Here is a 27193-nt window from a genome sequence, read left to right on the forward strand (position 1 = left end):
TTATAATTCCTTTAATAATTCTGATTATTTATCAATTTTAGTCCATTTTGTTTATTTTAGCACATTATTACTTAATAATTTCCAGAGAGCAGAGGACATCAAATTGGGCGATTATTTTCTTTGTGTATTTTCTCACAGCTTTTGGTTCAATTCCACTGTATAAATACTTGTTAATATTGCAGAATTCTCAAACTTAACAAGATTATTAACCTAAGTTATCTCTCTTCTCTCCAATCAGATGGATCTAATTATTGATTAATGTACAAATGTAATTTTCTGTAAAGCATATTGAATATGGGACATCTTTACCAGCCTTCTGTTCAAGGTCTTGCTTTCTGCTAGGGAATATATTTAGAAATCAGATATTTTCTAGAACAGCCTTCTTATATAGCAATAAGCATTGAATGACACACTTGCATCATAAGTACTAAAAACTGTCATCACTAGATTTTTAGAAGAGGCCTAGGCCAGAAAAACTAAAGAATAGTTCATAGGCAATTTTAGTTAGCCTAAATGGGAACACAATTAAAGAAGAACATCTCCATTCTAGACTGACATATATAATTTTTTTCCATTGTTTTTCCTTTTCAAAAATTAGAATTTTTATCTTATGGAACAGTAAGTTATTTTATGGCAGTGCCCCTCAATGTTTTCTGGTGTTATTAATTCATTTCAGTCACTCTGTGGCAGCTCCTGTACAAGGCCCAGGGGATGAAAGAATTAAGACATCAGTTTGGTCCCAGTAGAAACTCATAATTTCAGTGAGATACACAGATGTTTCCATGAATAACTGTAGTCAAGGCTAATGGTTTAATATGTACTATATTAGTGCTGTGCTAGCATGATTGGAGCACATGTATGCATCTGTAGGTAACAGAACATGAGAATCCAAGATGCCCTGAAGGATGAATAGATAGTTACCAGCATATGTGAGGGGAGGCTGGAACACAGCTTGTGCACAGGCTCCTGTACAACCTCATGTGATTCTGTGTGACAGGAGAACAGGGTTTATGTGAGAGGACTGGTAGGAAGCGAGGCTGGAGAGAAAAGCTGGTGTCAGACCACAGTGGTGCATAATAAACAATATAAGCTTTGTTATATATGGATTAACGTCACTTGAAAATTTTAAATTGGGGAGTGACAGTCATGTGAATTTTGGAGAGACTCCTGTGATGGTAGAGAAAAATCATATTAGTCAAGTTCAGTCTCTTGTTAAATATTTCTCTAATTTGCTCTCTCCGCCTGTATTCACAAACATTTCCTTAGTTTTATTCCTACTAATTTCTCCTCTAGACTAGTACTGGTGGTGAGGACAAGAACAAGGTTACATATTGGGGAAATACTGGGTTGGGGCAAAATGTCTGCTTAGTTTTTTTCCATGAAATTAAAGATGCATTTTTCATTTTCACCAAAAACTTTATTGATTTGGAAATTTTGAGTATATCGGCTACCTTCTGCTATTGGCTTCCAGTGGGTAGAGGCCAGGGGTGCTACTAAATATCTTCCAATGCATGAGACAGCTCCATAGCCAAGAATCACATGGGCAAAATGTCAGTAGCACCAAGCAACCTCACAGGCCACTTTTGACATATTTAATCAGTAATAGCACTTTCTCCATACACTGCACAAATCTCTTCTTTTTGCATTTCAGTTGTGTTTTTATCTTTCTTGAAATAATAGAGCATAATATGCCAAAATGTCACTTTTCTTCTTCCATCTTCAATATTAAAATGTCTGCAAAAATTCACCAATTTTGAAAAGTTTTTTTAATGCAGGCTGATATGACGGGTGTCACAATACTATCTAACAAAATTGTTTGAATGAAGTTAAAGACAACTAAGTGCTACTAGAGCCATCACACAGAGGAAACAACAAACTTTGTAGCAAGCCCAGTATATAATGAGTACAATACCAGATCTTACTTAATGGTGGGAATGAGGAACAGAAGAGTTAGGATATTTCTCAGGAATTTGTTGTCAGCTGAATATTGGGGCCTGAGAATATTGGGAGGAGAAACATATTTGGGGGGGTGTGTAAGAAAGGCCGAGAGTTCAGTTTTGGACATGTTTGAGACCCCTTGTGAATTAGGCATCTGGAGCTCAGAAGAGAGTTAAATACCAGACAGTTTAAACTTAGTATTCAGTGTCCTGTAAAAGACAGGGGGAAACATTTTAATTGACCAATAGTTTTCTCTATAAAGAGAAATCAAGTAAGAAATACTGGAAAATGTTTCATGTTAAATCATTTAACATCGTAATACTCAGTAAGTTAGGTATTACTATCCTCATTTTGTAGCTGAAGTAAGGTTAATTATTTTTACTCACAGTCTTCTCCTATCAGAGGGTTTTTGTTTTGGGATTCTAACCCCAAAACCCATGCTGTTTCTCTTATGAGTCAGAGTCGCTGCCTTAGAATTGCTCAGCATTTGTCTCTCCCCTCTTTGAATATTGTAGTCTCCTCAGGCCCAGGGACATGCATTATCTATCTTTCCAATCTCTTCCAAGGTCAGATACATATATGATATGCATATAAAGCAAGGAGACTGCATTCATAAGTCTCACAGAAACATCTGTACTAATAGTTTAGAGCTGAGGTTAGGGAGTCTTTTCATCTCTCTCCCTTCTTCTTTCCTTCCTCCCTCTCTCTTTCCTTTCTCCCTTTCTCTTTCTCCCTTTTTCTCTCTTTCTCTCTCTCTTTCTTTCTTTCTTTCTTTCTTTCTTTCTTTCTTTCTTTCTTTCTTTCTTTCTTTCTTTCTTTCTTTCTTTCTTTTTCTTTCTTTCCAATTTACACTTGAATGTATTTAAGTGGCAGAGACACTCTATAGTGTATAAGGGCCTCACCATTCCCTATTGACTTACATCTGGCATTTTCATGCTTCCTGATTAGAATAAATATCTTAGTTTATAGCTTTAGTTTTAAAGTTTCACCTTATACCAGATGTTTCAAGCTTGCAGAATTAGACTAAAAAGCCAAGTACCCTGCCACACCAGAAAAATCAACTATGATCACTCAGGTATCAAATTTAGAATGTTTTCTTTATCAGAAAGGAATTGATACATCTGATAAGGGGTTAATATCCAAAATTTGTAAAGTAGTTATAAAACTCAATACAAACAAATAAATGACCCAAGTAAAAAATGGGCAAAGGATCTGAATAGACACTTCTCTAAGGAGGACATACAGAGGGTCAATAGATATATGAAAAGATGCTCAACATCACTAATCACCAGAGAAATGCAAATAAAACTACAATGAGTTGCCATCTCTTACCTGTCAGAATGGCTATCATTAATAAATCAATAAGAAATGAGTGCTGGCAAAGATGTGGAGAAAGGAGAACCCTTTTGCTGTGTTGGTGGAATGCATATTGGTACAACCACTGAGGAAAGCAGTATGGAAATACTTCCAAAAATTAAAAATGGGTCTGCTTTTTGACCCAGTGATCCTGCTTCTGGGAATATATCTGAAAGATATATTAAAAAATATAAACATCCTTATGTTCATTGCAGTGTTGTTTACAATTGCCAAAATATAGAAGTAGCTCAAGTGTCCATCAATAGATGAGTGGGCAAAACAACTATGGGTCTTTTAGACAATGGAATACTACTTGGCTATAAAAAAGAAGAAAATTTTACCCTTTGTGACAGTATGGATGGACCTAGAGAATATTATGCTAAGTGAAATAAGGCAGTCAGAGAAAGACAAATACCATATGATTTCACTTGTATGTAGAATCTAGTGAACAAACTGAACTAACAAGGAATATTGAGGACAGATTCATAGAGAGCAGGATGACAGCTAGTGGGGGTGTAGGCATTAGGGAGTGGAAGGGTTGATTAAAAAAGAAGAAGAATCATGGACTAGACAACAGTGTGGTTATTGCTTGGGGGAGGGGATGTAAGGGGACTAAATGGTAATAAAAAATACAATACTGATTAAGTAAAATACAAAAAATAGATTGAAATAATCTAGATATTTGTAATTTCACTCTTTCTCCATCAAACTGACATATTTTTGAGTAATGACCTTATGGATTACACTTTGATTTCTAGTTTTATAGTTTTGACCTGAGCTTTTTTCTTAGTCTTGTTCTGAAACTGCAATCAAGGATTGTGTTTCTAATCTGAGTTGTATTATGCATGACAATTCTTCATCCAGAAAGATATGCCTGAATTTTGTATTCTGTGTTGGATTACCACAGAACCACAGGGTTGTAGGGAAGTCTTTGACACATTTCAGGAACAGATTATGAAGCTACTGACAACAACAGAATAATGTTGTGTAGAAAGAATGTTACGACAGGAGCCAACCCAAGATCCCATCATAGCTGAGCCCTTAAATGAGAACGTGAATAGAGTGTTTGAGTGTAGGGAGCATGATAGCTCTTCAGTAAATGTGGTTTTCTTAAATACAGTTAATTCCACCACTTTTTATTAATTTTGTGTGCCTATGGACAAAAGTCCTTTTGGTCTTTTAACAATTAGAGTTAATATCACTTTTCATATTTTCTCATGCATTTCTTTGTGAAGAATGACTGGTAATGTATTAAACAGGATAAAGCACTACATGAATTTAAGAGATTATTATTTAGGAAGTTGAATCAACATCCCTGAGTTTGGCTTCCATTTGTGCTCAGTGATGCTATTTGCTTTCTAGAGTGCACCAGAATGTTTGAGAAGGCATGGTCTGTTCTTACAAGTGAATCACAGAAGGTTAACAAGGAATAAATTGTAATGATAATGATATTTATTGACCTTTTCTTGACTAGGTGTTAAAATCCAATTTAACACAGATAGGTGCTAATTAATCTATACTTTAAAGAAAAATTTTCTTATTTATGGATATTTGAATTTTGTTAGATTGAGTGATGAAGTATACACATAGACGGGAGAGAAGTGTGAAGTACAGTGGACTGAATCTTGCTGAAATAGCTTGTTATTTTCTGTTTATTACTTTTACTTTAGTCAGATGATAGATGACTTCAGATAGAATATACATTTTAGATATAAATTCAAGGCAAAAAATAGGCCGATGTAATACATATTGTATTTGCTTCATGTGGATAGAAAATGAATATAGTGTAATTCTAAAATTTATATATACATTTCTTGATTGACAGGGTGGTCTGCATTAGAATTAAGTAATATATTTTCCTAGGAGTTTCCTTAGAGTTATTAATATTAACTTTGGTGTATTTCAGTTACCCAAGGAATATATTAATGACCCAGAATTCATACTTTGGGGATATCTTAATAATATTATTATAAGTTTTTTAGTTTTCCATTTGAATTTGAAGAATTCTTGTATTTTCTCCTATATTGAATTTGTGCTATTAATACAAAATGGAAAATGGGAGATAAAGGGAGAAAGCAGTGAAGTCCTTGCTGAGCTACTCCACTGGGAAGGGATAGAGCTGCTTAATGATGTTTTGATTGTAAACTCTTGTAGTTTTTCCAATCTTCATTTTTTTCTCAAAACTTTCTTTTTATCTCTACAGCCTCCTCTTGTTTCCCCATCTTATATCCCTCAGCTCAGTTAAGGCTAAGAATTCCACTTCCTAATTTATGTTGGAGAAAAATAATTCAATTAGCAGGTGTTTGCACTATATATATATATATATATATATATATATATATATATATATATATATTTTATAAAACATGAAGCTGCCCGGTTACCAATGAAGCAGTTAGCAGGCAACGTCTTGGCAGGAAGAAGACTGGGGAGAGAAGCCAACCAAGGATGGAGTCCAAATAGCAAAGAGTCCATGGGCTTTTCTGTTGCACATCTTCTTAGTCTTAAGGAAACAACACTGCTCTTTAGCAGCTGCCTTCCTCCCCCTACCAGAGTGGTTTTGTGAGCTCTGGAAATCTCATTTAAACACCAGAAGGGAGACTTGATAATTTGCATGTTGTTCTTCTTCGTGGAGCAGAGTATCTGTTGAACTGTCCCACTTGGGCAGGGAAATGGCCCAGTAAGGAGGTTTTCTCTGATTCTATGAAAGGAGAGTTCATTCAAGGGTGCAGGGAATCAATTTCTGTGAAAATCCTTTAGCTTTGCCCTTTCTGATGGCCAGGCTGAGGGAACTTTCTTTTTTTATTTTTATTTTACAAATGTTTAGATGTTTTTATTTTCCTTTTTAAATGAAGTCCTCAAAGTGGATAGAAGGCACTTACAAATGGACTGCTTGCTGACATTTTTTTCAGCCTTCCCTGAATATCATGGGGAATATGACACAAGGGCAAGTCCTTAGCTGACTTATCCCATTGTTCTTTACAAGGAGAAGTCACAAGCTGTGAATATTTGCTTGGATTTAATACCATTTTTGTTTGTTTTATTTTATGTAAACTTATTTTTATTGAAGTATAAGATATATTGGAAAAATGCACAGCTTGTAAGTATACAGTTTAATGTAACCAGCACCCAGAGCAAGAAACAGAAAATTGTGAGAATCCAGAATACTCCCTGTGTTCCTTTCTGGTCTCTAATCACTCCTAAAGAGTAACCACTATTGTGATTTTTAAAAACCATAGATTAGTTTTGCTTGAGTCTGACCTTTATACAGATGGAACAATAGCCACTCTTTTGTGTCTTGTGTTTTTCATTTCTTATTTCCTGCTGTTGCATGTAGCTTTATTTTGTTCATTCTGATTACTTTGAGTTGTTTGCAGTTTGGTGTTATTATGAAGAGGGCTTCTATCAACACTTTTGCATATCGTTTTTAATGCACACATGGACACATTTCCACATGTGTGGATCCTCTCCCAGGATGGAAGGGCTCATGGGGTGTATATAAGTTCAGAGTCAGTATATACTATCAAATAGTTTTCCAAAGTAGTTGTGTTAATGGCTTCACATATAATATAAAGATAGGTATGGTTTAACTTCACTCTTTAGCTTTCTGTGGCATTGTCAGGCACAACTCTGTCTAATCTAGAGAGATTACATATGTTTTCTGCAAGTTTGGGTTCCTGGAGTAATCCTATCCAAGTTTCTTGCTTATTCTGAACTTAACTTTCTCTTCTTATTCGTTCATCTATTTGTTTTTTTCAAAAAAATATTAAGCTTTTGGTCCTGACCAGTGTGTCTCTGTTGGTCGGGCATCATTCTGCAAACTGAGCGGTTGCTGGCCCAATTCCCAGTCAGGGCACATGCCTGAGTTGTGGCTGTATCCCCAGTTGGGGTGTGTGTGGGAGGCAACTGACCAATGTTTCCCTCTCACAAGGATGTTTCTCCCTCTCTCTTTCTTCCTCCCTCCCCCTCTTTCTAAAAGTGAATATAAATAAAATCTTTAAAAATTTTTAAGCTTTTAATATGTTTCATATAATACTAGATAGTGGGATACAATGTAACTAAACTATGGTGCCTGCTTTTAAGGGAATTATAATGAAATCAGGTAGATAGCAATATGAACAAATATAATTTTAATTTATTTTACTCAAGTCTGAAAAGCTACTTTCTCAATATGCTGTTTCTAGATTTAGTAAAGAAGTCCATTGACAATTTGTCAAATTCACTCCTGATTTTTTATCATGTGTCCTCTAATATAAATTTCCCTTTTTTAGGGTGAACAGATGCCATATTTTTAACTCCCTAATATAGAAGTTGTCCTGTCTTTCCAAATTGCTTTGAAAATTTAATTCTGTTTTCTTAAAGCATGGTGACCATAATTATCCATAGTAATTCAGGTCTTAAACTCTAGGGCTCACATGTGCTTTTTGCTTGCTTTTTTTTTCTTTTTGAGAACTTAGTATTTTCCATATTCTTCTTGGCGATTTACAATATAAATTTGGCCTTTTAGGCTAGCACTCAAAATGATTAGGTTTACATCCTCAAGAAACAATTTATGCTGATTCCCTAATTCTTCTCCTTGTTCTTCTCCTTGTTGGATGAAGGCCCTGTAACTTTACACACGTGGATTTGCCCCATAACTATGGGTTGGTGGATCACAGATCTGTACTGCTAGCCCAGACTCTCTAAATTCTAAATCCATGTATAGTGTATTTTCATTTGAATATTATGCTGGCATTTTACATTTGGCAGATGACAAAATGTAGTTCCCCTTTTTCTTCCAAACACATTATTTATTCTGCATTTCCCATATTGGTGAACGCATTACTATGTACACAATTGCTTAAACAATTTTCTAGATGCTTCTAAATACCCTTCTCTGAAATCTAGCTCTTAATTTTACTATTTTTACATCTGAAATACTCCTGGATTTATTGTACTACGGTCTGGGAATAGTGTTCAGCATTCAGGTACTACCCATTGTCTATTGTGTGGAATATTCCCTAGTCTCCCTGACTGTAATTTTATTCTCTTTAATCTGTCCAAAGGTCATCAATGGGGTGATCTTTGCAAATACACATCAAAGCTTATTGCTCTCACAGTTCTTTAGCGGGCATGTGAGGTATCTCTTGTTTACCTTTCTAGCTGGATCATTACCATTACTACTTAAGTCCCCTGTACAGGTATCCTTCGTTTTATTGTGAGCCACTTTTGTGCTTTACAGATAATGAATTCTTCACATATTGAAGGTTTGTAGCAACGCTGCTTTGAACAAGTCTATCAGTGCCATTTTCCAAAAGCATTGGCTCACTTTGTGCCTCTGTCACTTTCTGATATTGCTCATGCTATCTCAAACTTTGTCCCCATTACTATGTTTCTTATTGTGATCTCTGGTCAGTGATCTTTTGTATTACTATTGTAATTATTTGTAAGCACCACAAATAACACCCATACATGTTGACAAACCTAATAAATGGTGTATGTGTTCCAACTGCTTTACCGATGGGCTGTTCCCAGTCTTGCTCCCTCTCCTTGGGCCTCTCTATTCCCTGAGACACAATAACATTGAAATTAGGTCAGTTAATGACTCTGCAGTGGCCTCTAAGTGTTCAAATGACAGAAAGAGTCACACATCTTTCACTTTAAATCAAAAGCTAGAAATGATTAAACTTAGTGAGGAAGACATGTCAAAAAGCTGAGATTACACCAAAAACTAGGCCTCTTGCTCCAAACCGTTAAGTTGTGAATGTGAAGGAAAAGTTCCTGAAGAAAATTAAAAGTGCTACTTCATTGAACATATAAATAATAAAAAAGTGAAACAGCCAATGTGGAGAAAGTTTTAGTGGTTTGGATAGAAGGACAAACCAGCCACATTCCCTTAAGCCAAAGTCTAATCCAGAGCAAGGCCCTAACTCTTCTTAATTCTATGAAGGCTGAAAGAGGAAAGAAGCTGTAGAAAAAAAGTATGAAGCTAGTAGAGGCTGGCTCGTGAGGTTTAAGAAAAGACGCCAACTCCATAACACAAAAGTGCAAGATAAAGCAGCATGTGCTGATGTAGAAACTGCAGCAACTTATCCAGAAAATCTAGGTAAAATTAATTAATGAAGGTGGCTACACTGACAACAGATTATCAATATAGACAGAACAGCCTTAGGATTTTCATTGCTAGAGAGGAGAAGGCAATGCCTGGCTTCAGATATTCAAAGCACAGGCTGACTCTCTTGTTTGGGGCTAATGTAGTTGGTGATTTTAAGTTGAAGCAAATGATCATTTATTTCAAAATCTTACGACCCTTAAGAATTATGCTAAATCTGCTGTACTTGTGCTTTACAAATGGAAAACAAAGAAAACAATCCTGAATGACAGGTGTGCTTACAGTATGGTTTCCTGAATATTTTATGCTTACTGTTGAGATCTATTGATTAGAAAAAAATTCAAAATATTACTGCTTATTCATAACACACCTGCTTACTCAAGAACTCTGATGGATGTGTACAAGAAGGTTTAATCTTTTCATACCTGCTTACATAAAATTCATTCTATAGTCCATGGACTGAGGAGTAATTTTAACTTTTAAGACTCATTATCTTAAACTAACATTTGGAAGGCTATAACTGACATAAACAGTAATTCCTCTGATGGATCTGAACAAAGTAAACTGAAAACCTTCTGGAAAGGATTTGCCACTCTAGATGCCATTAAGAATATTTGTGATTTGTGGGCAGTGGTTAAAATATCAAGAACAGTAGTCAGTTTAAACTTCATGGATAACTTTGAGGGGTTCAAGACTTCATTGGAGGAAGTAACTGAAGATGTGGTAGGAATAGTAAGAAAACCAGAATTAAAAGAGGAACCCTGAAGATACTACTGAATTGCTACAATCTCATGATAAAACTTTAAGGGATGAGGAGTTACTTACTTCTTATGGATGAGCAAAGAAACTGATTTCTTGAGATGGAATATACACCTGTAAAGATGCTGTGAAGATTGTTGAAATGACAACAGAGGATTTAGAATATTACATAAACGTAGTTGGAGCCATCAGCATCAAGGCAAGTCCCTCCACTAGCAAAAAGATTATCACTTGCAAAGGCTTGGATGGTGGTTAGCATTTTTTTTTTAGCAGTAAAGTGTTTTAATTAAGGTATATACATTGTTTTACTAGATATAATGCTATTGCATACTTAATAAATTATAATACTGTAACCATAATTTTATGTGCTCTGGGAAACCAAAAAATTCTTGTGACTCTGTTTATTGTAGTATTCATTTTATTGCTCTGGTCTGGAGCTGAACTGCAGTATCTCCAGGGTATGCTTGTGCTTGCTGCGGTGCCTGCCACCTGCAGTGGCCAGCATGCTCCTTGCTCTCATGCCTCGGGTCTTTGCACATGCTGTTTTCTTTGCTTGTTTTTGTGTTCTGCTTTACTTACAGGGAAAACTCCTACTTACAGTGTAAAATTCACATCCTCTGAAAAATTTGCTTTAATCTCCTCAAGCTGAGGGACTTTCCTCTATGCTATGAATTACTCTATTTTAACTCCCATATAAATTTATTTGTTTCCCCTTCTGATCTATAAACTCTTTATCTTTGCATTACTAATATATAGCAAACTGTCTATTGTACAAACAGGAGCCAAACAATATTTTTAATACATTATCAAATTAATTAGCTGATGGCTTAGAGCCCTCCATTTATATATTTTTTGATCTTTAAAATCCTTAAATATATTTTGTTCTCCTGCCAGAGTTAACACTCATATGTTATTTTTCTACCCACTTTCACAGACTCGTAAGGTCTTCCTCTTCTTCTTTTTCAATCCCATCTGTGTATGTCTTCATCAGCTAGAAGCATTTAATGTCTCCTTAACTTGGAAATCTCATGTGAGCTTTTACTTCTGGAGCATTTAAAAAAGATATTAAAGAAGTATCAATCCCTGAGGAGCTGAATTCTTTATACTTCTCCATCCAAAGAAAGCCCTAATCAACACTGTCATTTAATTCCTATTTTGATTTGGTTTAAAATTTTAAGGTAAATAGACAACATAGGAATCTTTGAGCCCATGGTATCACCAGTTAAAATAAACACCATCACAGCCTTCTGTTTAGAAGGCTGGCATTCATTAGTTCCCCTTTTGTTTATGTGCCTATTTGTTACATTAAATGTATCCTCTGGGATATCCTTTAAGAGAAATGATCTTGCCTTCTTTATCCCCTTCCCTAAATGCTCTGTGAGCTGCATTTTTTCCCCATCAGCTACCACAATACCTCATTTGTATTGTGTTCACTAAATCTGCCCTTTATCATAGGCTTTATTAGGTTACAATTTGGCATCAATGTTCATTAAACATTCTGTAATTGCCTTGGGTAGAGATAACAACGCTTAGGCTCAAAAATACATTTGATTTTTTAAATTCCAAAGTCCCTATGCCTACAACATTAAAGTCACCATAATTTACCATTAGATATACATAGTCACCATCATAGTAAAAGAAATAACATTTTTAACTTTAACCTTCTTAATAATATATGTTCACAGACTTCCTTCTTCCAGAAACTACCTAATTGTTGACCCTGACATTCTAGATGAAAGAAGTATACATTATGTGTATGTCACTTCAGGGGAAATTACATAATAAGTTTTGATATACTGATGCGAATACTTTTCTTCAGCTTTTTCTGAGTATTTATACACTTTATTGTTTTCCTCTGAGGTGTTGTGCATCATTTCAAAATTATTTATTTATCTTTTCAAAACATTAAATTACTTATCCTTTGGGTTACACTGAGGTAAACATAGGTAGTGCATAATTTTATAAATTATGGAGAATATAAAAACCAATAAGACCATAGTAGGATAAAGACTGTACACCAAGTGTGATAAATGTAAGGAATAAAATAATTTTGTACTCTTTTTATAAGTCTCTATTCTTTTCCAAGTACATTTGGTTCCTGATGTGCTACTTACTCAATTTTGTGTTGGGAAAATATCATCATCCCTATTTTTATAGATGGAAAACCAGAAAGTGTAGAAGACGTACCCAGTTCATAGTGCTAGTGACAAAGATGAAACTAGAACCCAGACCAGAAATATAAGGGGGAAATCATAGCAAACAAGAAAACCACAAAGTTTCTATTCTTGGGTAATTAGTGAGTATGAACAATGGGTTGACAGCTACCTCTGACTGCCCTCCCTGCATCTTGTAAATAAGCTGATATCCCCCAAAGCCTGCTTAAAGTAGTTGACAGCCTTTACTTTCAGAAAACAAGGAACTAAAAATACAGTAGCACAGCCATTTATTAACCTCAGGCAACATTATCCTTAGTAGCAGAGTCTTGGGAAAAACGTGATTCGAAAGACTTAGGTTTAGATCTCTTTGCTTTTACCAGCCTCGAAATAAATCTTCTTATACTATATACTTATTTAGTTATAATGGAGCTTAATAATTCCAGCCTTACAACTTCAGAAGTTCTTGTGGTGATCAGTAAGAAGCTCTGTCTAGAAGCACTGCATAAACTATGTCATTATGCAAATACAAGTCCTTGTCATTGTGTAGCAAATGAGGGAAAGGCTTCCTGTGCAGGAAGGAGTGCAGCATAGCTATTGGGATCATCTTAGCAGTCACACTGACTTAGGTTACAATGTAAGAAATGCCACCATCTAGCTTTGTCACTTGGCTTAGGAACTTAGACTCTCTAAACCTCAGTTTTCTCATCTTTAAAACAGGGAATAATATTTATCATGAGTTTTTAAATAAGAATTACATGAAATAGTATATGTGGAGTGCATAAGCTATTGTTCAGGTCCCTTGGATTACTTTTAACTATAGTAAACATTTTATTTATATTAATGTTTTTAGATTTCCAGAAAAGTTACAAATATAATAAAGGGAGTTCCTGCCTACTTTTCCCCCAGTTTCCTTCATTGTTAATATTTTTGATTTGCCACAATGGACAAACAAACAGTGATGAATTACTGTTAACTAAACTCAGGCTTTATTTGGACTTCAGCATTTTATCCATGAATAACTGATTTGTTTTTCAGGATCCAATTTGGGGTTCCACGTTGCATTTGATTGTCATGTCTCCCCAATACCCTCTGGCCTGTCAGAGTTTAAATATCAGTCTCCTTGTTCTTCATGACCTTAGTAGTCTTGAGGAACACTGTCTAGCTATCATGTTGGCTGTTCTCCCAACTGATTTTGTTTATTGTTTCTCTTTTCTTTTTTTTTTTTTAAGATTTTATTTATTTTTTAGAGAGGGAAGGGAGGGAGAGAGAGAGAGAGAGAGAGAGAGAGAGAGAGAGGGAGAGAGACGGAGAGAAACATCAATGTGCGGTTGCTGGGGGTTATGGCCTGCAACCCAGGAATGTACCCTGGCTGGGAATTGAACCTGGGACACTTTGGTTCCCAGCCCGCGCTCAATCCACTGAGCTACACCAGCCAGGGCTATTGTTTTTCTTATGGTTAGACTGGCACTGTGGACTTTTAGAGAGAATACAAGAGAATTTAGAAAGAGATGAAGTTTTCTTCTTGCCACAGTGTATCGAAGGGTACATAATATCCCTGAGACATCACTAATGATACTAACCTTATCATTTAGTTAAGGTAGTACTTGTCAGAGGCTTTAACTGTATTCTGAGTTAGTTTTGACTAGCTGTCACTCACATAGGACTTCTCTTCCCTCTCTTCCCACTGTTCGGAGTGCTTTGCATTTATGGTTACTGCAGTGAAAACATCTTCTGTGACCACCAAACCGAAGCAGCTTTCTCCTCTCAAATCAGTTCTTATGACATTTTACTTTTGTGGGGTTTTTTTTCATAGCATTTATCATTACCTGAAATTGTCTTACATCTTTGTTTACCTAGTTTATTGTGTGTCACTAGGTCCCCTCCCACTCAAACAAGAACATAAGCTTCAGGAGAATAAGATCCTTGTGGATCATTTACAGCTCTACACTTGGTACCTACACAAGGACTAGCACACACTAAGTCCCCCATAACTATTTGTTGAAAAAGTGTCAGAGAAAGAAAGATGTAGGATTAAGTTGTTAATAAGTGAAAGAGTGGAAAATAGTAGAATGGTGGGAGGTTCAATCTAGTATCTTAACTGAATTAGTTTAGTTTTAATGAAAAGGTTAAATGCCATCATCAGCATCTATGGAAATAGGTAATCAGTATTCTTATAATTCAAATTCTCTTTTAATACACTTAATAACATGAATGCCAGACTATTTTTCTGATTTGATATGAATGACAAATGTAAGATCTGCTCGGTATTACCCACCATTGTGACCTTTGTTTGCTAATTGGCTCAGCTTTCCTATTATAGAACTTTTAACAGATTCTGAAGCAGTGTAAAAATGATTGATGGCCTTGATTTTAACTTATAGATGACTTGTTAGTGTCTATTATCTTTTCATTTATATTGACAGAAAAATAGAGCTTCTTTGTATAAATCTTCCACAACTCATTATGAGGCAACTGTCTTTTTATTTTCATCCTCAGGACTTAAAGTCTGCAAATCAGAGGGATGAAATTGCAGGGGCCCGGGCCTCATTGAAGGAGAACTCCCCCCTCTTGCATTCAATTTGTTCAGCTTGTTTGGAACATTCTGATGTTGCTTCCCTCAAAGCCAGCAAGGACACAGTTTGTGAAGAAATTCAGAATGCCCTCAGTGTAATTTCAAATGCTTCTCAAGGCATCCAGAATGTGACGGCCCCAGTGGAATCTCAGGCGGCAACCCTGGGAAGTGCCCTTGATGAGCTTGAGGTAAGTCCAAAGAAAGATAAAACATGGTTTGATAGCCCAATACGAAAGTAAACAAAAGTGGGTCTTCAGATTCATTGGAGTTTAGAGCATGAGTAGATAAAGATCCAGTCATCCAATTAGACTTTATCATTGTGTTGTATCTTCCAATGAATTGATAAGCAGGAAGAACCCTGATTCCTTTACATCTCTGCCAAGGAAATCAACAAACTTAAATTAGGGATTGTTAATTAGGTTGTACTGATGACTTTATTTTATATAAATCAATTTATGAAATGTAGAATTTTTTCACTTCACAAATGCTTATTATTGTCACTGTTCTTTGTGTTTGGGATCTAATAGATCACTACGTCCATGAAGCTCACATTCTAACAGGAGAACATAGGCAAACAAAAAAACAAAACCAATAAACATTATAGATAAGTAAGCTGTATAGAATGTTACATTGAGAAAGTGAGATATTATCAAAGGCTTGGAGAAAGTTAGAGGATCAGCAGAGGAGATCTAGAACAAAGGCTCAAAGGCATGCCCCAGTGTTTAGGTGACAGCCCTGAAGCTGGGTGATGGGTGGGGAGCATGAGGGGATGCGTAGTAGAAGCTAAGGTCAGAGGCCCAGTAAAGTTGGGTGATAAAGGGCCCCATGGGCTTCTAAGGACTTTGGCTTTTACTTCAAGTTAAATGAGATTCATTGTAAGGTTTCAACAAGAGGAATGACATGCTGATACTACAGCTACGGTGTGTGGAGCATAGACGAAAGGGAAACGAAAGGAGAAACTGAAAAATAATTTCCAGACAGCTGAGCGCTCCAGGTGCCTTCGGGCAGGAGGCCATTGTGGTAATATTGGTTTACATTCACTGCCTCGTTCCACCTCACTTCTTAGTTTGGGCCAGGGTGACATTAGTAAATATTAAGACTGAATTTTGTAAGGAGAGTCAACCAGATTTGACAGAATGGATGTGGCACGTGGGAGAAAGGGAGGAATCCTAGCTGGTGTTGCAGGCTGAGTCCTCCAGCAGCACCCACTAGATGGAATTTGAGAAACAAGGTGTTATTAGGCAGTAATTTGTGTGAAAGGAAGAGAGGAGGAGCAGGACTAAGTAGAGGAAGAAATCTACTTGCGGGCCACACCCACAAAGCCCGGACCAATCAGCAGGGAGCTCTGGAGAGAAGGTTGTTCTTGAGTGTACCTTGTCAGGCAGAAAAGCCAGGCCTCCATGCCTCTTTCAGTCACTGGAGCAGGCCATCCTGCCCAGTGTGGTGCAGCTCCTTGCAGCTGAAACAGATCCTGAAAGAACTGATAACTGGGGGCCTGTCTGCTGCCCTCACTCCCCACAGTTGGGCAAGTCTTACCTGGAAGGGGAAATGGGTAATATGCGTCTGTGTCTAGCACATATCACTGCAAGGCTTTGTTTTGTTTTGTTTTGTTTTGTTTTGGCTTGGCAACTGGTTGAATGAAGTTTCCACTAGCTATCATGGGGACTACTGTGGGTGAAGCTGGTCTTGAGAAGAAACTCAATTTTCAACATGTTGAGTTTGAGATATTTACCAGACATTCAAGTATGATGTCAAAGATCATTGGCTATCCAAGTCAGACATGTAATTGCTTAATGGGGGCAACAGTGGATAGTGCTTAAGAATAAGGGTCCTGAAGCCCAAATATCTGGTTTTTGTCTCAGCTGTGACTCTTACTACCCATGTGGCCTTAGGAAACTTATTTTATTTAACTCTGTTTTCTCTCCTATAAAATGGGGGTAATAGTAGAATATATATCATCATATTGTTAGAATCAATGAATTAATAATACATTTAAAAATGCTTAGAGCAGTGCCTGGTACTTAATAAGTGCTCAGTAAATCTTAGCTCTTATTATTATGAATGGAAGTGACTATTTGAAGGCAGAGTCTTCTATAATGAAGAAATCAATGCTACTAGAATGATTAAGTTTTATTAATTAATAACTTAAAAAAAAACTAAACACATAACATATAACTCCTATGTTCTTAATTTTATTAGTTTCATGGTAAAATATTAGATACTTTATTTAATTTTAGAATAATTTTCTTGCATGTTTTTCTGTTACATGTTTTTAAAAAAGTCCCTTTATTTCTAATCCACTATTATTTAATTTCTAATTATTGGCATCCATGTGAAAACTTAATAAATTCCTAATTATTGGCATCTATGTGAAAAATTTTGGAACTATTTGTCTAAATAGTGTAGAAGATCAGTGGCGACTGTTTAATAATACCCCGTCATCTTTTCATTTGCCCTGTGCAATGAGCACTCAATGAACTTGTCCTTTAGCTATGTGCTTTGTCTTCTATCAAGATTGGAAACTCCTTGTGGGGAAGACTGATTCTTACTAATTTTATATCAGTGGTACTAGTAGAATGGCAGGTCCCCTATGAATTAAAAATGAACATTTTTGATAGCTAAACACCTAATGTGAATTTATCACTTAATTATTAGAGTCCCTTTAAGATAAGCATTTTTATTTTTCCACAGAAAATAAAACCAAGACCAACATAGGTTGTGCAATTTGCTTAAGTCAGAAGTCTAGTGAGTGATAGTAGCCAGGATGTGAATCTCATCACTGATTTCTGAAGATATTTCTAACTTTTGTGCTATATTGAATTCTCATAGATGGAACTTAATGTGCTTAATTAAAATTCAACACACTTTATGCTGAAATTCTTAGCCTCTGTGAACCATCAGATAAATTATAAATGTAAGCAATTCTAAAAAGTAGAATAACTTGTTAGTGAACAGGGCTTTGTACCTGGGTCATTTAAGTAGAAATAGTCTGTATTTGGGGAGTGGCTGATAAGGCGAGGTGGAATTTTCTAGATTGGACATATAGGATTATATGTCATTATTCCCAATGCTACACAGAATTGTGTCAGGGAATGGGATGCTTGCATATAGGGTACAGTTTATACATTCTATATTCCTAGGATTATAGAAGGCAGAAGATTTCCAAATTGTTCCTCCTTCTGGGACTTCTGTTTTCTTGCTTTAGTTGAAAGTGTCTATTATAGACAAGGAATGGCTGTGGTCAGAGAGGAGGAGGAGAGAGAGCCAGCGAGAGAAATGCAGCTTTGGTGGGAGTGGGCATAGGAGTAGTGACAGTTGGAGTCATCCCTTTCTCAAGCCATGTGGCTAACGCCCTTCTTCAGACCAAGGCAGGAGGGAGTCCCAAAGGTATTTCCCTGAAATCCTAATACTGTTTCAACAACCTTTAAAATTCAGTCCCAGTCAAAGCTAGGGATGCCCCAGCTAGTGCAAATGCTTGAATTTTATGTCTATTTTTATATCCAAGTTATAAATAGCTGCTGAAGCTGTCTGAACTAGATAAAGCAGAATTTATGAGCATTTAGCCTTTTAAAATTATTTTGTAAATTAAATGGTTGCACTTTTCTTTATTTATAGGAAGCAGTATTGGTAAAGGATCCAAAATAACCTTTGCTCTATCTTGCTTCTGTAAATATAATACTTTGAAATAAATTGTAGTAAATACGCTGTTGGGAGTAAGTCTCATTAAATGTTAATGGTGTGGAAATGTATCAGCCTGCTTACTCAACAGTTATCATGCAGAAGTTTCGTTTACTCTTTCATTCTGGTCCATGCTTGGTTGTGGATATGAAACCTGAGATTTATTGGTGGAGAAAACAGAAGTTGAATTAGAATACTTTACAGGCTAAATCAATACATGTATTGGAAAGGCTAATATGAATAATAGGGCATTCCTCCTGGATTTGTGTCAGAATGAGAGTTGAAAAGTGTTAAACTGTAGAGTAACAGAATTTTGAAAATGTCTTTAAGCAAGAAACTTTGCCAGTGAAAATTGCTTTGAAAATCCAAGTGGATCAAGATATGCTTTCTCTTGTATGGAGAGAAAAAGCAACTGTTGTAATCTGGTCCATGGAATTATCCAGATCATTTTGTGATAAAGATGATAATTTCAAAGGAGTTTTGTAGTATCTTCTCATTTTCAAAGATCTATCATATTTATTTTATCACCCTTTCTGTATATTCATTTATGTATCATCATTCCTATATTTCTTTATTTATTGTATCTCCAACACCTAGAACAATGCTTTTATACTTAGTAAGTGCTAGGTGAATACCACTGAGTAAGCAAAGGAAGAAAAGAATGAATAGAGGAATGCTGCATGTCATTTTGTGGTACTGGAGCAAAGAGCATTTTCCCCTTACCCCAGTTTTCCAACTGGTAGTGTATGTACTTGGGGTAGGTGACTCTACTTCATCGAACTTTTAGCTGGGACATCACTTTATGGTGAGGCAAACCACCAGAAACATATCTAAATGATATACTGCTCAGATTCTTTTCTGTGATAATGGAGTACAAAGAGAAAAAATTATTTTCTCTTAGTAGCTATCTAGCCTTATTTAGGTTCCCTGCAACTGCCAAGATATGCTGCCTATATGCCTATTACTCTTATTTATTAAGAGTAATAATTTTCAGAGTATAGTCCTTATATTTTTATGTTTTCACCTGAAGGAAAAACAAGACCCCTTCCAAATGGATTAGCATTTAGGAGCTAAATAAGAATGGAACTTACTGATATCTAGGAGCACTTCAACATGATTTTTTTAAAAAATGATTTGATTTCTAGAAATATAGTAAAATAAAATAAAAATGATGGATAAAATATTTTTAAATACATATAATCCAATAGGTAATTTCAGAAAATCTGAGGTCAGTCAGATAGGAAGAGAGCTGAAATCCAGACCAGCAAGCTAGCACCAGCAGCATTTTGCTAGGAGATGGGGGGAATTTCTTTTTCATTATGGCCTATAGCTGGATTTTGAAAGAGCATGAAGCAAGGACAGAAGACAAAGCCGATGTACTGCCAACTTGAAAGTCACATGAGATGCTTTCATAAAGCTGAGAATCCTTACATTTGATCACCTCATTGGATGAACAAGACAAACACCAGCCCCTACAGCAGGAGACAGTATGAAGACTTGGTGGCTTAACCTTGGCTCTGGGTGGCTCAGAAAAAAAGAATATAAAATATCTTTGGGAATTTTCTAACAATAAATCTGCCCTTATCTGGACATTGGGTCACAATTTATATTATCTATATAGCCTCTAAAACCCCAGCTGAAAATTTAAAATTGTCTTGTGTGGGCAATACCTCTAAGTCCCTGTCACGGTAAAATCAGATTTTCTCTGTACTTGACACCCATTTCACAAAATATTCTCATGCAGTTCCAAGGAAAATGAGTTCTAACAAGACACACAAGTAAACAAGCCACCACAAGTGAGACTCTGCAGAAAGAACCAACTGCCAAATCATATTGGCAAACACTATGGATATTGAATATAAATTACAACTGTATGCTTAATACACAGTATTCCTTCTTTTATTCACTAGGGTATGGGGAGTATTATCAAGAAACAAAAGACTGATGAAATTTGACTAGGAAGAACTATCTAAAATGAAAAATGTAATCGTAAGAAATTCAGTGATTAGGTAGAATGGGAGATTAGCAGAATTAATGATCTGAAAGATGTATTTGAAGAAGTTTCTAACAATGTACCACAGAGAGACACAATACAGTACATTGTTTAAAAAGCAGTTAAGATACATGTAAGATGGTGTCACAAATTCTAAAATATTCTAATTTAAGATTCAGAAGAGAGGAAGTATAAAAAAGACACTAAGAATTTTCTAGAACTGATGGAAGACACCAAGCTCCATAGCTACCAAGCCCCTAAATTCCTAAGCAAGATAATAAGAGGAAATCCACATACACATATTGTAGGAAACCTAAAGAACACTAGAGACAGAAGAATATTTTTAGAAGAAGACATGGATAATTTATTCTCAGTAAGATGGCAAGACACTCTCCATACGTGGACACATTGAGTAAACAAATACACATGAATCAATTACTACTGAGAGAAAACCGGAAACGGATTCAAAGACTCCTGTACATTGGGTGACTGAGAACACATCTACATCACAACAGGTAGGAAAAGCTGAAACACATTCTCCCCACAATCTTCACCCATAACACAGCACCATATAATTGAGAGGGAGCCTCCACTTCCCAGCTTCTCCTTGAAGAGCAAAGGATTGGACCGTAGATCTAGTGCCCCAAGTTTATGACCACTACCAGGGCAACTGTCTCCTAATTTGCCTATTTTGGGGAGCTAATGAGGCCTGGTGTTTCTTAGTCCCTTGGAACCATAGACAACAAAAAGGTAGTTGTAAACAGGAACGCACGTACTTCCTTTGGCTCTTTCCCCACCTCAGTGCAAAATGAGCAGGTAATATAGCCCAGCTCCCAGTTTCTTCTTGGAAGGGGTTAGGCTGCACATTTAATGTCCTAACTTTTCCAGCTGCTGACCAGGGTCTGCCTTCTAACTCACCTGTCTCTGAGAGCTGACAGGACAGGTGATCATTAGTCCCCAAGGAGCTTGAACAGTTGTGTTGGCACTTTTCACATTTTTCACACTTCTTGGGACTCTGGGATGGAATTTAGTGCTACTTAGTGTTAGTTTAGTTAATTAGAGAGTGCCTTAGTGGGAAATACAAATAAGAAAAAGCATTGAAGAAGAAAACTAAATATAGAGGTGATGAAGAGACTGTGTAATAGGAGTGGACAATTCACACTTCATACTGGTTGAAATCTTGCTTAGGAAAGTTTGTTTAAGGCATATTATACAGGGCGTCTACATAGAGCAATTTTTGTTTTTCTTTATTATTATTTATTGACCACCCCAAATGCACAGTGCACAGTTTGTCACTTGATTTGATGTGTAGAACTTTGCATGTGACAGAACACATATCTTTCAGATATCCATTTTCTTCACAGAAAATGGGTCAAAAGCAGCAATGAACAGTTTAATAAATTCTGCAAAGTAGATATATTTGGTCATTAAGATTACTATTTATTTTTAAATTTAGTTAATTTCTTCTTTTATCATTATTAACTCCTCCTTTCTAATTTCTGGAGGTTAATCTTGCCATTCTTTTATAATATTGAGTAAATTTATTTGTTTACTTTTAGTTTTTATCTTTTTGTTTTTCTTCCTTGTTTTAAAATAAATTCATTTATGCTGTTTTATTTCTTCTCAACACCTTTGAATTTCACAGGCAGTACCTTTATTTGCTTATTTTTTTTTTCAAAATAGGCATTGCTTTTAATTTATTTTTTTTCTTTTTGAATGAGTCTTGGGAGTGTGTTTTAAAAGTTTTAAAAGTGCTTTTTGTTTGTTTTTGTCATCTTTTTAAATTAATATCTAGTTGTACAGAATTTTGGTAAAAAATGGAGGTTTTAATTTATAATTGTTAGGGATTTTCTTTGAAACTTGTAGAGGTTTTTTTGTGGTTTACTTAATTTATTTTTAAGTTCCATATATATTTGAAAAATGTTTATTTTTCAATAGGCAGTTCTAAAAAATCTATTATCTTGAAGTTCTTAATTTTAATCAGTAAGTTATATACATCCTTGCTATTGTTTTCTACCTCACTTGTTGGAAACAAAGGAGTTGAAGTTTCCTATATTACAACAGAATTCCATTCCTTTTTCTCCTTGTATTTCTAGTGGTATTTTGTTACACACACTTAGAAACATTATTGGGTTCAGAAATAACAGTGACCACAGGGGAGAGGGGAGGGAATTTCAAGGGAAAAGGGAAAGGGTTTGCAGGAACAAGTACAAAGGACACATGGACAAAAACAAGGCGGGTGGAAATGGGAGGGAGGTGGGGAGGGCTGGTGGGGTTGTCTGTGATGGCAGTAAAAGGCAGAAAACTGTACTTGGACAATTAAAATAAATTAATTAATTACAAAAAGAAATGTTCTTGACTGTTATGACTTCCTGATGGACTGTACCTTTTATTATTATAAAGTGTTCTGATTTATCCTGCTTAATGATGTCTACTCTGAATTTTGTTTTGTCTGGTATTAATTATCCTGACTTTCCATTAGCATTTTCCTGGTGTAGCTTTAGTATTAATGTTATTCATTTATGATTAAATTAATCATTTCATAAGGAATGCATAGACCTATTCTTGTAAAATAATCATACAGTTACATAAATATGTAAAGAAAACATTAATATCCTTGTATTATCTATTTCAATTCCATTTTTATTGATAGAAATAACTGCTATTATGGATTTGCTATGTATTTTCTAGACTCTTTTTTAAAACATATTTTTAAAAAACACATTTTTCCCCTTTATTTTTTTCTCTTCTGAAACTCCTACTATGATAGATGTTGGCCTGTTTGGTTGAGTCTTCTGGTTTTTAATTTTTTTCTTATACTTTGCATAATCTGGCCATTTCCTTTCTGGGAAAATTCTTTGTCTTTGTTTTCTTGTCACTGATTTTGTTGTTAGGTGTGTTCATTCTGCTCTTCAGCTCTTCAGTTGTGTAGTTTTTGCTTCTGCACTTTTTAATTCCCAAGAACACCATGGTTTAACTGTGGAGATTCTTTTTATAGGTATACACTTAAATGCCTTTGAGGATGTTAATTATAGTAATTATATTTCCTCAAGAGTTTAGTTCTCTCTGTTGAACTTGAAGCCTCTCTTTAATTCTGTTAGTGTTATTTCAAATGTTTGGTGATTAACCACTTGAATTAGAATCACTTTGGATGCTAGTGAAAGTGAATATTACTCTTCATAGAGTCTAACAATGAGGTTGTGAATCAAGTAACACGCTTCCCAAGTAGTCCTTATACACTCTAGATGTTGAGACCATTCCTCTACCAGGGCTGTCCAACCTGGGCCTGCAGGCTGCATGCAGCCCAGGATGGCTATGAGTGTGACCCAATACAAAATCATAAATTTACTTAAAACATTATGAGATGTTTTTTGTGATTACATGTCACACTATATTTAATGTATGGGCCAAGACAACTCTTCTTCCAGTGTGGCCCAGAGATGCCAAAAGGTTGGATACCTCTGCCTGTACAGTATTAGTAGCTACAGTGTATTTTATATATTCATGTAATGTCCTTGTAGTCATTGTAAATCTTCATTGTAAGAGTGCTAGGTCATGTTTTTATTAGTGTAGGAAGGAGAGTTAGAGATGTAGGTGCTCCTTTAGACCAAGAAAGGGGTTTCACGTACTGCAGCAGAGCTTCTTGTCCTTTGTGGTGGACATTTCTAAGCTTATCTAGGAGCCACTTTGGGTTCTAAAGTCACAACTCCCATGAGCTTCTTAATCTGAAGTTCATGGGGATCCATGTATAGAATCCAGGTATCTGTGGACTTTGGTAGGAAAGTATTAGATCTTTCTTTCAAAATTCAATCTAAAATTTAGCATTTTGTTTAATTATTAATATAGGCAAAAACCACAGTATTGCTGGCAATACTTAAGATCTTGTTACCAGTAGAAATTACAGATATTGTCATACCACATTTTCATTACCACATTTCAGGTCAAAGTATCATTTATGTCTGCTACTATTATGCTATTAGGTCCACTCCTAGATCTTGTTATTTCATGTATAAATATGACAAATTAAAAATATTTTATAACTGTTAATGGAATTGGTTTCCTTTTGAATGTGTCCTTTATTTTATGCATTAGAATAATTATTTTGAGGACAGGTTTTAGTTTTCACCAGATTGCCAGAGGATTCCAGGACACAATAAAAGTTAAGGACCTCAGTCTGCTTAACTTGTGACTTCAGTCTAGGCCAATTGCTGAGTCATTTTTTTTCTGAGAGTAGGATATTGGCTTAAATTTTCTACCTTTTAATTGCTTAGTAAAAAGTATGTTTAATTCCTAAAGCCTCTCATCCTATAGTCATGTTGGAAAGTCTTAGGGTTTTCTTTTTGAAGTCCTTTTTTCCTGAGTGGAATTTTTGTTAAGTTTTACCATTAGCTTGTTCTTTCTTTTCTTCCTTCCTCCCTTCTTTTCTTTCTTATCATTCACCTCCCACATTTTCTCTCCTTATCTCCTCTTTTATTAATTTTCCTTTTAATTTTTTATTGAGAAGTTAATGTGTTTTAATATAATAATATATAAAATAATATATTTATAAATTTAAATGATCCAATGATATCTAGTAAGGTTTGAGGAAATAAAGTTAAAAGTAACATCTCCTGCCAACCCCAAAAATCTTTTCACAAAAGTAGAAGATAAAGAAAAACTTTATTATTGAGTCAGCATTAAACCAGAATGTGATATGAATCACAGGCAATCTGTTAAAGATATTGCAGATACAGAAAGAAATCTCACCATTGTATATAGCTAAGCAGATAAAACCCATTACATACATGTCATCAAGATAATAAACAAGTAAAAAAAGAGGACTTGCAGTACTTTTTGCATACATAGTTCATCCTAAATTAACTTGGTAGTTGAAATGACAATCTGTGTTAGCTAATTGCCTTTATTCATTGGAAAATTAAACTTATTATATCTTTGTGACAGAAGTAGGTTTGCAGCTTGAAACCAGGTACCCACAGAAGTTAGGCTTCCACCCTCCCTTGGAAAAGGGGAGACAGGGTTATCATCTTCCTTGATGATTACATTTCAGAGGCATGACTCCCAGCTCCTTGAGAACAATATTCCTGGGTTGAAAAGATGGCAAGAAACTACTTTGGCTTTTAAAAAGATTTACATACCTTCCAAAGGGACAGAGGAAAAATTGCAATGACAAGTTTTCTAAAATAAATGATGAAAGAAGGGGTTGGGGAAGTGTCTTTCCTTTTTTGCCCTAGAGAATGCTTTTCTTTTTTTGCAGATTTATATTTATCTTTACTTTTTCCCCAGAAACAAACATTTTAATTTTATCCTTTGTGTATTATTGCAGAAGTGGTCTCTGCATATGCAAGTGAGGTTATAACCAAAGGATAAATTTCTGGCATAGTACCTGTTCTATAAATGCTTGTTGAATCAGAAACGGTTCAGGCTCTATCCTCAAGGCTCTTACAATCTAGCAAGAAGCAATCAAGGAAGGCTTTATGGAAAGGGAGCTGAGCTGGTTCTTGAGAGATGGGCCAAATTTTGCTAGGACATTTAATGAATTTTCAGTTACCTAAAAGGGCTTTTATAAATGTCAATGTCTGAACAAACATAATAAACATTTGCAATTTGGGTATATGGGGACTCTCTAATAAGTCCTTATCTTTTTACATGGGTTGGAAGAAAACTCCACACAGGAACACACCATTAAGGATGAACAGCAACACAGAATTGGGCTTAGTCATAGTTGTAACTATCAATAAATCAGTGTATTTTGTTTAGTCCCAGAGCTTATAAATTCAGCTTTCTTATTAGTTGCAATTAAGTCATTTCATAGAACATACTTTTCTGGGAAAAAAGTCTGTTAAGTCTTAGAGATTTGCTTTAAAATTTCCTTTTAATAACAGCTTGTTTCCTTCTTAGGAAAACCCATTCCTAAGTTCATATCTTCCTGTTTTAAAGAGAAGGCTAATGTTGCTCCTTCTCTGCAGTAAGGAAATTGGAATTCCCAGCTGATGCTCCTGAACGCTGCACTGTCCTGTCTACAGCAGGAGAATGGTAGACAATCTGGACTGAAAACCAAATTTGGAAGTTCCATTCTGAATGTCAAACTTCAAGAAATGTGAACTTTATTAAGGGAGAAATATTTGATTATGGAAAGGAGAAAATCAAGTAGATGTTGTAGGAAGATTAATCAGTCATGACATGCAGATTATTTGGCAGGTTTAGATGGATGGAGGAAAAAGAATCAAAGATTTCTATAATATTTCCAGTAAGAGGTAATAAGGACTAAAACTAGGATAGTTGAAATGAAAAGAGAAGAGACCGATGTAAAGAGGGGAGAGCTGACCATCGTAGTGACTATGATGGGTGAGAAAAGGGAAGTGGCTCACGACCGCTTAGGCCCAAAATGGTCCTACTCTTGGAAAAGTGGAGGCAGGTGCCCTCAGTAGGGGAATGACCTGAGTTGAGAGAAGGAGTTATGATATGAAGCAAGGGAGACAACAGTAAAGAGGTTATTATTAGCTTCTCAGCATTGAAAAATATTTTTGGAGTTTTCTGAGGGGAAATTATCTGAACACAATTTACTATTTCCATAATTATTCCTTGAATATTAGTTAACATTCAAAATCCAGAAGGTTATCTGCTGCTAGCTTTATTTAAGTAGAGATGTC

General features: G+C 35.5%; 1 protein-coding gene across 3 annotated transcripts in view; it reads left to right on the forward strand.

The window, feature by feature from the left end:
• The window catches only part of CTNNA3 (catenin alpha 3), a 1497017-nt gene that overhangs the window by 350069 nt on the left and 1119755 nt on the right, over positions 1–27193 (forward strand). For all 3 annotated transcript variants that reach the window (XM_028513307.2, XM_036026899.1, XM_036026898.1), the window contains exon 6: positions 14797–15060. In XM_028513307.2, the coding sequence (XP_028369108.1) occupies positions 14797–15060 (264 nt within the window). The remainder of the gene's footprint in view (positions 1–14796; positions 15061–27193) is intronic.

This window comes from Phyllostomus discolor, chromosome 5, assembly GCF_004126475.2.
Source record: "Phyllostomus discolor isolate MPI-MPIP mPhyDis1 chromosome 5, mPhyDis1.pri.v3, whole genome shotgun sequence".
In the NCBI taxonomy this organism is placed as follows: domain Eukaryota; kingdom Metazoa; phylum Chordata; class Mammalia; order Chiroptera; family Phyllostomidae; genus Phyllostomus; species Phyllostomus discolor.